Below are 13,088 nucleotides of genomic sequence, written 5' to 3' on the forward strand. Positions count from 1 at the left end.
GAGGAATTGATGGCCACACTGAGGTCCTGTCACTAGGGAATGGATGATGAAGGTTAGCACAGATGGTTTTTGCATGGCTGATGTTGAGCCAGGAAGATGGAAGTCACCATGATGCACTTTGTAGGAAGATGTTCAGTTTGTCGCAGTTTTGTCACTATTTGAGGATAGTCCATGGGTTTGACCTGAGGTGAGTGTACAGGAGGCAGAAGGTGTTGTAGTCCTTATATAGATGACACAAACTGCACTACCACTACATGAGGCACAGAATCCTGGGGAGGTACTAGATCTTCTGCAGCTGGTGGAGCAGCTGATTTCAGTACCACATCTGCTTCCATCACAGACATATCCTCTGCCTTGATCTCAGGAGCAGGTGCTGTATGCAGCCCCAGATCTAAGGATGGAAATAGATGCATTGTTAATAGAGGGGCTGTAACAGTTGAGGTGGGACTGACTCTTCTGAGAGCCTCCAACAGAGTAGATACTGGCTATAGACTAACCATGGCAGGACATCTTCCTACAATGGGTTTACTAGTGGTTACAGGCCAATCACCAGCCTGGGATTCTCATTCCGTGGGAGCTAGTTTCCAACCCTCCTCACATGTTCTCAGGCACCACCTACCTAAGGACTCCTTTCTCTCTTTGTCTGCCTCTTTGGTCTCCAGCTCAGTGAGGAGAAGGTGTACACGGACTGCCAGTTCTGAGGAGGGCATGTTGAGCAGCACGTAGGCCATCAGCTTATTCAGGTTGGACAGATTGTTGATCTGGCAGAAATCTTCAGGGTACTTGTCCAGCCACATTGCAAGCAAGGAACACATGGTGCTGTGTGCAGGTGGATAGTAAGTAGAATAAGAGCCTGCTCTCTTCTTATCAAGCACCTCCAGAGCCCTTATTGGGAAGTTTCCCATGCAGAGACTGCCCATCTCACACACAGACTTGCATGTTGGGAAGAGGGAGGAGACCCGTGTGAGAAGGCTCTATGGCTCCCGCATGATACCTGTTTGTGGATGCTGCTTAGCCTTTTTAGGACCAGATAATATACAATTGTTTTTCCATGGGTCTTTCAGCCTACAGTCTCCCCTGCTTCCTGGGAGTCCAGAACCCCACCCACAGCTATGTTTCCAAGCCTTTAGAGGCGGCCTCAGGCCCCATCACAAGTGATGTGCTTGCTGGAGTTTCCCACCTTTCAATATATTTAGCTCTAATATTTAGACACTCTTTAAGGAGAGCCCTTCCCTTTATCTCAAATTCTACTCACTTCTTCACTTGTTCATCCTCCTCACAGTCAGGTTGGAAATAGGCATACCTACCAGAAGAGAAGAGGAAGTAATCTTTTTTTTTTTTTTTTTTTTTTTGCCAGACCTGGGGCTTGAACTTAGGGCCTCTGCTCTGTCTCTTAGCTTTTTTGCTCAAGGCTAGTGCTCTACTACTTGAACCACAGCGCCACTTCCGGCTTTTTCCATTTATGTGGTACTGAGGAATTAATAGAGTTTCTTGCATGCTAGGCAAGCTCTACCACTAAGCCACATTCCCAGCCTGGAAGTCATCTCTTTAATGTCCCGTTTTGCTTACCAACTGTTTCTCTATCCAGGTAGGCTAGCTAAATCCTGGTTGGGAATAAATTTTGGAAGGTTGGGAGATTTGCCGGCATAATTCTCTGAATTTTACACTAAGGAACTTGGAATGTGCCTCCCAAATAAATGTTTCATATGTTTCTGCAGTAAGAGAGCCCATATGTCAGTAGACATAGGGCCCTCAGGCCACCTACTCCGTTGCCCTTTCTCTGGCTGCAGTTCAGTGGCCTCCTAGATTGTTTTGGGAACTGTGCTTACTGATGGCAAATGTGGTACCAGAGGACTTCACATAAATAAGACCTTAGAAAGAATTCTGTTTCAAGGGAAGTAGAATATCCCCTACAGGAGACCCACAGTCCTGGGCACCCCACGTCAGAGGAACAAATTTGGGACAGCACTTCTTGGTCTCATCCCACTTTTGGTTCAGAAGATGCCATTGAAACAAACAGTATAGTTATTTTTGTGCTTAGCCAGGAGGGTGGCAACATCCCCTGGGTTTGGAGATAAGGTACTCACCTTTGAAACAGAAGCTCCAACACTTGCCCTGTTGTTGTAAACCTTCTGTAAGTAAATAGGAAGGCAGGGACGAAGAAGGGATCCTCCTTCTGGTAGAGAGGTATCAGGAGGCTTACCATCTTCTCTAGCATGTCTGGCTCCACCCTACGGAGCCCTTCCTGGGTTGGGATGGACTCAGTTTCATCCTGAAGTGGAACAAAGAGGAAGTTCAAAGATAGAAATGGTAGCACACTTCAGATTGACTCATTGTGATTAAGTCAAGTGAAAACCTCAGAATTACCATTAATATTCACAAGAAAACCTACAAACTCAGGAAGGTCTAATGTTGGCTGAGTTGGCACAGATAAGTTACCTGGACTGAATATACTTGCTCTGGACTCCCGTTTGTATCATTTGGATTCCTATTGAAAAATGGCCCGAGGCGCTGGAGTCCAGGGTGAGCATTGATCCAGCGACGCCAGGCTCCAATGAGGCAGCCACACCAGGGTTTCCTGGGCATACAACAGGAGAACATCCTTCTGTCTTCAAGGTTGCTCTCCAAGTGAGCTGGCTGCTGTTGACTCTGGAATGTTGTTGCCTGGCTACCAGGATTCCATGGGTTTTGCCCCATCCTTAAAGAAGGGGAGTCACTTCCCCAGGTCCCCTTATCCGAGCCCCTTCCTCACACAAGACCTCCCCAGTGGACTCATTGGCTACGGAGACCCCCACTATCTCATCACCATGTGTACATATCAAGGTTAACAGCACTCCTTGTCCAGTCTCAACATCCTGTCAGGCCTGGCTATAGGTAGGGTTTCAGTTAAAGGCAGACAGCCCTTTCTGTGCTCCTTGACAAGTCATTTTGAGTCTCATGGTCCCCTTGTCACCCAACCTAGTTCCTGGCCTTTATTCTAATATGTGTCTCAGTATTATTAGATGCCTGGGTCCTTAAACACCTGTTTGATGTGTTATTAGAAATGGCTCTGGATGTTGGGATGTTATGTAGAAATAAGGACACCAACTCCAAAGGAACTCGGCAAGGCAAAGTTTACTTCTACAGAAGGGTGCGCAATCATCTAAAAATCTGACAAGCAAACAGCAGGCAGGCTGCTACTTTTTTTATCCCTAACCCAGCAGGCCTTACCTCTGCCTTGAACCTGGCTGAGGTCAGGTTCTCAATCTGTAAAAGGATGTGGTTTAATTAAGAACATGAAACTAAAAGTTAAGGAGCTTATAACAGGATATGTTAATGATAGTGCAGCAAGGAAAAGAATGTAACTAAAATGTAATCAACAAGGGCCAAGACACCTGGCCAAAGCAAGAACTTTTTAGAAAAACAATTCTTAGGTGACAGAAGCAAACTACTTTGATAGAAAAGATACTTACCTAACACAAGCCCATTGGCTGGTGTCAAGTGTAGCTAATTTAAAAACTTAAAGATGGGAAAAATCAAAGGAAGTGGTTGAAAACACAATATCCTTAGATCAGACTTATAAACAGATGCAGACACATACTTTGACATGTGTCCAAAATGAATCAATACAAGTTAAAGTTGACTTTTTAGCTATATCCACATGACCATGTGATTTAATTCAATATCACATAATTGAGTTTACTTGTTTTGACATACATAATGTATATCCCAAATATGAGACGAATAGCTCTTTTTAAATTCAGTTTTATGATGTAAAAATACATTGTACACTATGTGAAGAACATTGGATGAAGAAAGTATTTCTTGCTGATAGTTGACCATTAGCTTCATTTAGTATTTTGACATACTGGTTTCTTGTGCATATCATCAAAGACACCAACACAGAGTTTTCTAGCAAGATAAACATTTCTATCTTGAGTGACATAAATGACATTTCATCACATTTTGGTTAATTTTTATTTCTAAACAAGTACACAGTTCTTCGGTAACAGGTTGAGAACAGATTAAAGATCATAATAACTAAGAGTTGTGAGTCCACTGTGATCTATATGAGGAGATTACATTGAAATACCTATATGAGGAGATTGGTTTCTCATGAAAGAAATCCTACAAACTAATTTGGGTATGCTGATAATGTACCAAGCCTTGATTACCATCAACTTTTTCTTTTAATCTCTGATGATGTTTATTTTGATCAGCAGAATGAACTACATGTGACCAGATTTCTTCATGTCAAAATTTCTGTTTTTTACCCTTCCTTTGTATTTAATAAGTAAGTCACTGCATGTCACATACTTAAGAAACAGTGTGGGAGTGGGCTGTGCGTGTATCTCAGTGGTAGAGCAAATAATATATGCAAGGCCATATATACATAGGCCTTGCACATGCTACATATTTATGTTTTTTGATTATATTCATCTCTTTACCCTTTTTTACACAAATTATTTTTTCATAGCATACCATCTTACCTTCTGTGATAAAGATTTTCAGTGGTAGTATAGACTCCATTTTTTTGTTACTGAATTGGTTTGTTACTATCTCCTTGAAGAGTTTTGCTTTTTATATTAGTAATGATTACTGGTCCATAATTTTACTTCTTGTTTTGTCAATTGGTATAACCAAATGAAGTGATCTCATAGAATCAACTGTTATGATGATTTGGATGGTTGATATCCTTTAAGATTCGTGATGACATTTAATCCATATTGTGATCATATTAAGTAAGGTATGAAGCTCACCAGCTACCTAAGGCTTGGGTTGTTCTAGTCTACCCTTATGCATTAGATCACATGTCTTAGTAAAAGCAGACTGAAGGCAAAAAGTAATAATAATAATTTGGATCAAGACACTCACTCCAAATAAACAGAATTGTGTTAGATATGATATTAGATTTTTCATGAAGTTTCTTAACCTGGAATACAAATTTTTATTCATTGTAACTTGTGTTAAATATATTCTGTTGACTTCTAACTGATCCCTAAAAGCAATAATTTATATATTTGATAACTTCCTAGAAATGGAAACATACTATAATCTATTTTTATTTCAGACTAGGTTAACTTCTACAAATAGACACATCAGTTTTTAAAAGTAAACATGGAGCCCAGTGCCAGTGGCTCTTACCTGTAATACTAGCCACTCAGGAGACTGAGATCTCAGAATAGAGGTTCAAAACTAGCCTGTGTAGGAAAGTTCATCATACTCTTTCGCCAGTTCGGGGGCTTGAACTCCGGGCCTGGGCACTGTCTCTGAGCTTCTTTTACTCAAGGCTAGCACTCTACCACTTGAGCCACAGTGCCACTTCTGGCTTTTTCTGTTTTATCTGGTACTGAGGAATCAAACCCAGAGCTTTATGCATGCTAGGCAAGCACTCTACCACTAAGCACTCTACCATATTCCTAGCCCCTCCATGAGACTCTTATCTCTAACCACAGAAAAATCCAGGAGCTCCAGGAATGGCAAAAAAAAAAAAAAAAAAAGTGAATAACTTTTTCTACTCTTAAAAAATAATGGGGTAAATGGTGCTGTGACTCAAGTGGTGAGCACTAGTGTTGAGCTGAAGAGCATGGACAACGCCCAACCCAGAGTTCAAACCCCATGACCGACAAAAAACAAAACAAAACTTGAGGGCCTTAGACACTTATTAGTCTATAATGGTCTATAATTTGTGGTTTGTCAACAAAAGATTAAATATGTTTGGGTTATGTTTTCAAGTTTAATGTATTACTGACTTCTTGGACTGCTTTTCTCATGGAACTGGTAAGGATGTTTGACAAAACAGGAGGGATGATAATATAGCTAAGTTAACATAATGGTGAAATGGTAGGCTTAAAATTAATACCACTGTCACATCAGTAGTTTTCTGTTTAGACACCTTTTATTTCCATCTAAATCCAGTAAGTTCTTTTGTAGTTAAAGTAATAGAGAATTACTCAGATTTGAGAGAAGATGAAACTATTTTTGGTAAATATCTGTCAAGCTGTAGTATATATTTTATATATATATATATATGTACATTATATGCATTAAAAAAGTAATATATTAGACCTGACTAGAACAAAGGTATGTTTTATGAACATTGTTATACTTTAACTAGTATTTCATGTTCTTAATTTAATCATTTAAACTGTTTAACTATTCTTTTTATTTTTTCTTATTGTATTTAACTTTTCTTTTCTTTTTGTACCAGTCCTGGGTCTTGAACTCAGGGTCTGAGCACTGTCATTAAGGTTCTTTTGCTCAAGGCTATCACTCTACTGCTTGAGCCACAGCTTGATTTCTGGCTTTTGGGTAGTGTATTAGAGATAAGAGTTGCACAAATTTTCCTGCTTAGGCTGTCATCAAACCTCGATCCTCAGATCTCAGACTCCTAAGTAGCTAGGATTACAAGTGCGATCCACTGGGGTCCAATTTAACTTTTTTTAAAAACACAAACTTTTGACTAGCTCTTCAAAGCCTCTTCACACACTTTGTCTGAAGGAGATGCATAGTATTAAATTAATTTTACTTGTTTTCTTTTCCTTAGGTAATTATTTTAAAATATGGTTGCATGGCTGTTTGGTTAGCTAAGGACTACTCCTTAGCTTATTTAATCTATCCATGAAGCTCTGTCACTGAGATATACCCCTAGGTGTGGACTAGGACTAGGCATGTGAAGAAATGATGTCAATGGTAGGACAAATATTTTTGAAGCATTTGTCTCACTGTGTTGCCCAGGCTGGTCTTGAGCTTCTGGGCTTAAGTGATCCTCCTAACCTCAACCGCTGAGTAACTGGTACTACTGGCATATGCTAAGACATCCATCCTATATGGCTGCTTGTAAGTCAGGTTTTACCCCCTTTCAACAGTGCAGTAAGAGAAATAAAACATGAGATTATACAAAAAAATAAATGTTCTAATAGCTACATTTGAAAGTGTAAAAAAGAGGAAGGTGGGTCAGTGGTAGAGTGCTTGCCTCGCATGCATGAGGCCCTGGGTTCAGTTCCTTAGCACCACATAAACAGAAAAGGCCAGAAGTGGCGCTGTGGCTCAAGTGGTAGAACACTAGCCTTGAGCTGAAGAGCTCAGAGACAGTGCCCAGGCCTAGAGTTCAAGCCCCATGACTGACAAAAAAAAAGAGAGAGAGAATGAAAAGAAAAAAAAGTGCAAAAAAGATGATATTAGTAGAATATTTGTTAAATATTCAACATGTAATTAACATAAAAATAATACTGAGATATTTTACACCCATATTAAATCCCTAAATGTTGGTATTTTAAAAAATTTTTCCATCTCCATTTGATTGTTTAGATTGATTGGACTGTAGTTGATCTGTAGATTTTGTATGATTTACAGTTGAAAACTTAGATCTGCTTATCAAGTAGCACAAACATGAATTTTTTTCAAGAACTGAAACAAGTATTTAACTTCTTCCTAAAATTGGTTGAAGTTAAAATGCAGTTCCTCTGTTGCTCTGCCCACATTGCAAGTGCACATAGCCATAAGTGGCTAGTGTCTCCTTCAGTAGGCAGCACAGGCCTACCTATGTAGGGTGCCATGCAGTCCCACATAGAGCTGTAACTAGGCTATCTGGCCAGCTGTCAAAGGGGAAACAAAAGGTGATAGCATCGCCCCTCTAGCATAGCCCCACTCCCTTTCATCCCATCTATACGTTCTGTCCTTTGAGTGAAATCTCTTTTTCAAAGCTCAGTTGTATACCCAAAGAAAATGGACATGAAAATGCTTCCCCTAAAGTCCTTGAAAAATCATACAGCTGGTGTTATGTTTCACCATGAATTTGGGGCAGGAGGAAACAATTCAATCCTTAGATTTGCATTTGTAGTAAGTAAGAGAGCCATGACTATTATGCACACAAAACCCATTAAATGAAGGCTTACCTAATCTTCATAACAGTCCTGTGAGGTAAGTACTATTGTTATTACACCCACTTTATAGATGAGAACATCGAGGCCCACAGAGATTTGTGTCTTTCCCAGGGCCATAATGCAAGTGGCACAGCCAGAACTGGGACATGTGCTTTGCTGATAGTACTATGCTGCTTCACCAAATGGCTATCCCTGAAAGTTGAGCATATAAACATTGTGCATAAAGCAAGCAGATATTATAATGTCTCCTACAAAAATGAATTAATTACCATTTTAATTGTACTCATTAGTACTCACTAGTACTGACAGACTGATCAAAATTTGCCATATGATGAGAAGTTACTACAAGCTAAAAAATGTCTTCACAATTATTGAGGATATTTTATTTTTATCATTTGTGGGGCTTGAATTCAAGGCTCTTTTGTTCAAGGCTAGCACTCTACCACTTTGAGCCACAGCACCACTTCTGGTTAGAGTCTCATGGATTTTCCTGCCCAGGCTGGCTTCAATCTGGGATCCTCAGATTTCAGCCTCCTGAGTACCTAGATTTACAGGTGTGAACCATGAGTTCCTGGTTAGGATATTTTAATCTTAGGACAATTTTTTTCATATTAAAGCTAAGTGTTTATCTTTTTTGTTTCCAAATTTAAGACAAATCCTCACAAAGTAAAGGAAACCCCAGAGGAATGACCCTTAAAATAAAAAATCCCTCTGGTATGCCTTGGTACATAGCATGTGGGAAGGAAGGAGTAACAAAGAAACAAAGCTGGGATGCCATTGTTGTAGTTCTTTTGTTGTTTGTATTCATTCTTCCAGTCCTGGGGCTTGAACTCAGTCCTGGGGCCTGCGCACTGTCCCTGAGCCTTTCTGTGCTCAAGACTAGAACTCTACCTCTTCAGCCACAGCTGCACTTCTGGCTTTTTCTGTTTATATGATACTGAGGAATCAAGCCCAGGGCTTCAAGCATGCCAAGCAAGCACTCTACTGCTGAGCCACATTCCCAGCCCCTCATTGTTGTACTTTATCTTGCTTTCAAATTCTTTACAACTAATTAAGCAGCAAAGTTAACTTTGATTCACTTGGACATAGGACATATGCCATTCTCATTTGAAATGTGCCACATTAGAACTTTCAAATTAAAGCTCATCCCATCATTTCAACATGAAATGTAGGAATTTTCACATTTAGGTAACACTTGCAAGAAATAACTTTTTATGTGAGTCTGAAAAGTGATGTTATATGCAATATGAAGTGTGGAATGAGAAAATTTGAGCACAAGTAGAACAGAGTTTTCTGCATCCTAAAGTATGAGTTTATTATTTTGAATTCTTACTGTCTGTCATGTGATACTTTATGAATTTGTAGATGATATTCCAAAAGAAGAGCGTGGCTCTTGGTTTTAGTTCAAATTTTTATCCTGTTAGGTAAAGTGTTAAGCCAAAGCTTTCTTAGAATTAAAATCAAAATAACATTTAAAAAATCTTAGATATGTTTTGTAGGATTAAGTGCCTTCTGGAAAAGTATTCCCTATAATTGTACTCAAAGAACAACAGAGATCGCATACCAACTATGAGAAAGTGTTTAAATATAACCTTTTCAGCCTTCCAGGATAGAGTCCCTTACTTTGGAGTCTGTAAAATCATGTTTTGACATATGAAAGAGGAATTGAGTAAAAAGCCACATACAGAGGGATCAGCTGGGAAGGGAAAGTAGGAAAGAAGTAATGGTACAAGTTTGGGACTCACCCACATTAAGCCAAGAGAGAAAAACAGAAGTATTTATTTCTTTATTGAGCTCAGGACCTGAGTGCTGCAACTGGTGTTTTTTGTTTTTTGTTTTTTTCTTCTAAAAATTAGCATTCTACCACTTGAGTACAGCTCCACTTCCACCTTTTTAGTGGTTAACTGGAGATAATAATCCCATGGCTTTTCCTGCCTGGGCTAGCTTCAAACCAAGTTCCTCGGGATCTCAGCCCCCTGGTAACTAGAATTACAGGTATGAATGACTAGCCCTGTGTCCCCCACACCAGGAATCCATCACCAAGTTGATTTCTCAAAATCTCTTTTGACTCTATCCATCCACCATCCTTACTGTACACAGTCTCTTAGCCTGAGATTTAACCTTTGTCCTTTAGCATCAGAAAGAATGCCTTGCTAATGATACCTTTGCACTATTTATCAAAGCAGATATGAACATGTCCTTACTTGGCTTGAAAGTTCCTGCAATTCCCTGCCATACCTACTATAAAATCCCCAACCCCAATCTCTTCTTCTTCCCCAGTCTCACTTCCAGCCACATGGCCCTCTAGGTTATTGCCCAACACACCACACTAAGTCCTTTACTGCCAGAAGGCTCAAGGGGAAGGTGGTTTTCAGTCTTAAAGTAGTCTGTCCCCACTGTCTGACTCATCACTACTATCCATCAGAATTAGGACAGGTCTTCTCTGACTCTCTAATCTTAATCAAGCCACTTTTATAATCTTTTGTATAGGATTCTTTAAGAAAAATTATAATGTGAGCCACTTATTTGATCTAACATAAACTAGCCAATGTGATTCACCACCAGTATGTTTTTAGTCTCACAGAAGTATTTAATGTGGATCACGATTCAAGACTAAGAGAACTCTTGTGGACAAATAATAAACTCTTTTACCTTTAATAGAGGTCATTTTTCTCTTTTGAGGTAATTGTTTTGAGTTTTCTAGCTTGTACATTTTTTAAGGCCAGCAGCCTAATGAATAATAGGCTCAAAACTGAAATGTTCTGAGGAAGTTGAATCACTGCCTGCCTGCATTTAGAGATGAGAAGATTGATGTATAACTTTTGGAAGCTTCCAGGGTCACTAGTATGAGCACAGCTGGAATCCAACCAGACTTTCTGGATTCCAGACCAACCTATTCCCCCTAGCTTTAAGCTGCAATGTATATCTGTAATTAACATAAAAAGCTCCAAGTCAGCATGTTTTTGTTTTATTTTTTGTTAGCATCGCTGAATTCATTATTGTTCTATGATCTTTCTAAAAATAAAAAGTTTTACTATATATTTGTTGTTCAGAAAGCCACACAATCCTGTTGCAACTGAAAGTCAAGCCCAATTCTGCTAAGCCTTTGTAAACAAGTGCTATTTATTAAGTTGGAGAAGCTACTTGTCATCTGCTAAAGAAAGGGAATGGGATAGTTTTGAAAGTCTGGTGACCCACATATTGTGGACTTTATAGCATTTTTACACTGTTTTTAAATATGGGGGTGTCTAAATATAGTCAGAATTCTCCAATTACATTTGGGGTAATGAAGTGGGAAACAACCTGTAATCCTAGATATTCAAGAGGCTGAGCTCTTAGGGTTGTGGTTCGGAACCAGCTTAGGCAGGAAATTCCATGAGACCAAAATAACTACTTGAAAAAGCTGGAAGTGGTGCCGTGATTCAAGTGGTAGAGTGCTCAGGGACAGTGCTTAGGCCCAGAGCTCAAGCCCCAGGACTGGCAAAAAAAAAAAAAAAAAAAAAAAAAGTGGGAAATGTAAGTCTGGAGGAAGAGGCAAAGGAGTGGAAGAGAATGATGGGAAGGGTGACTCTGACTCTGATCAAGAAGCACTATGGATGCCATAAATGGACAGGTTAATTTGTACAACTATTTTAAGTTTAAAAATTTTTTAAGCTGGGGCTGGGGGTTTAGCCCAGCGGAAGGGCGCCCGCCTGGCGCGCGCAAGGCCCTGGGTTCGGTTCTCAGCCCTGGGGGAAAAAAAAATTTAAGCTGCCTGTAATCCTAGCTACTTAGGAGGCTAAGATCTGAAGATCGTGGTTCAAAGCCAGTCCTGGCAGGAAAGTCCACCAGATTCTTATCTCCAATTAACCACCAGAAAACTGGAAGTGATGCTCAAGTGATAGAGCGCTAGTCTTGAGCTGAAAACCTCAGGGACAGCGCCGAAGCCCAGAGTTCAAGCCCCATGACCAACAAAAAATAAAAAAGTTATATAAAGGTGACGTACAGAGGGTTGCAATTACAAAAGGTACAGAATACCGTCCTTTTTGGAATGTCACTACTAAGTTAACATTTTTAAAATATATTTTAAAGCCAAAAATAGAAATTGAGCAGTTCAGGTTATTTTTATCCTCATGTTTTTAGTTGTTTCCTTTAGTAGCCACATAAACTGAACCATTTTACTACATATAAAAATATGGGTGTGTTGGGCTGGGAAGGTAGCTCAGTGGTAGAGTGCTTGCCTTGCATGTATGAGGCCCTGGGTTCGATTCCTCAGCACCACATAAGCAAAAAGAAAAAAGCCAGAAGTGGCGCTGTGGCTCAAGTGGTAGGGCACTAGCCTTGAGCTGAAGAGCTGAGGGACAGTGCTTAGGCCCAGAGTTCAGGCCCCACAACCGGACCAAAAAAAAAAAAAAAAAAAAAAATATGGGTGTGTCTGATAGTTGGTAAATTCCTTTCAAAGCCAAATGATTTGTCACACTCAAGAGCTAGAATGAGCTCCATTGGGAGACTGCCCTAGTTTTCCTAGCCAGCCTGGATGAATTGCTGGGCCTCTCCTGGCATTTCCTCCTAACTTCCCTCCTAGCCTGCTTCTCAACACCAGACCGAGTTGTTCAGGTCTTCATCTCCCAGGGTCTCTGGGCAAAATGCAAAGTGAGAAGAAAACATAAAGGAGAGGCATAGGGCCCTGCCCTTTCTGGTCCCAGTTCTCAAGGAGGGTGCCCCTGCCTTTATTCCTTGGTAGCCCTGTTACTTCCTCTGAGCCAGAAACCGCTCTGATGCCAGTCCTTCCCTTACTCAAGTTGAATCAGTCACGTGTGCTGTGTAACCAGTGTAGGTCATGCTGTCTCTGTGGCCTTCAGTTTCCTTGCAGTTAAACAGGACAGTTGTAAACACGGACGTTAAGATAATATAGTGTGACTTTCGACAAACTAGCGCTGATGTTTCATTAATATTAACCAGCTGCAGTGGACAGGGCTCTGGATTGCGGTTTCCTCGTGGGAAACGTGAAGAAGGGGATCTCAGAGGACCTCAGCTTGGACAGTTTCGTGGGTCCTCGTTCTAATTGGTTCTGGAACACGGGAACATTGAGGATGAAGCCTCTTTCCCACACACAACCTCCCATCCCGCCTTTCCTTGCAATAATCTAACCCCGGCTCCACCCCACTTCTTCCCTTCCTCGGCCAGCGCAGGGGAGGGAGCTGCGCACCTGGCTGTCAGTCCCAGCCTAGAAGTCCGGTCCGT

The 13,088-nt window shown here is 40.5% G+C and overlaps 1 protein-coding gene across 2 annotated transcripts; it reads right to left on the bottom strand.

Moving 5' to 3' along the window:
- Positions 1-221: 221 nt before the first annotated feature.
- Positions 222-2,628, bottom strand: LOC138819400 (ral guanine nucleotide dissociation stimulator-like). Of its 2 annotated transcripts, XM_070010893.1 has the most exons (5): positions 2,440-2,628; positions 2,088-2,272; positions 1,256-1,303; positions 620-819; positions 222-391 (listed from the first exon to the last, which is right to left on the bottom strand). In XM_070010893.1, exons 1-5 carry the CDS (start codon positions 2,599-2,601, stop codon positions 222-224), a joined length of 765 nt encoding a protein of 254 aa, XP_069866994.1. In that variant the 5' UTR covers positions 2,602-2,628. The 2 variants fall into 2 exon arrangements, with proteins under 2 accessions (XP_069866994.1, XP_069866995.1); XM_070010894.1 differs by lacking the exon at positions 1,256-1,303.
- Positions 2,629-13,088: the final 10,460 nt, after the last annotated feature.

The sequence above is a fragment of the Dipodomys merriami genome, unplaced genomic scaffold (assembly GCF_024711535.1).
Source record: "Dipodomys merriami isolate MVZ:Mamm:240054 unplaced genomic scaffold, mDipMer1.0.p SCAF_8, whole genome shotgun sequence".
Taxonomy (NCBI): domain Eukaryota; kingdom Metazoa; phylum Chordata; class Mammalia; order Rodentia; family Heteromyidae; genus Dipodomys; species Dipodomys merriami.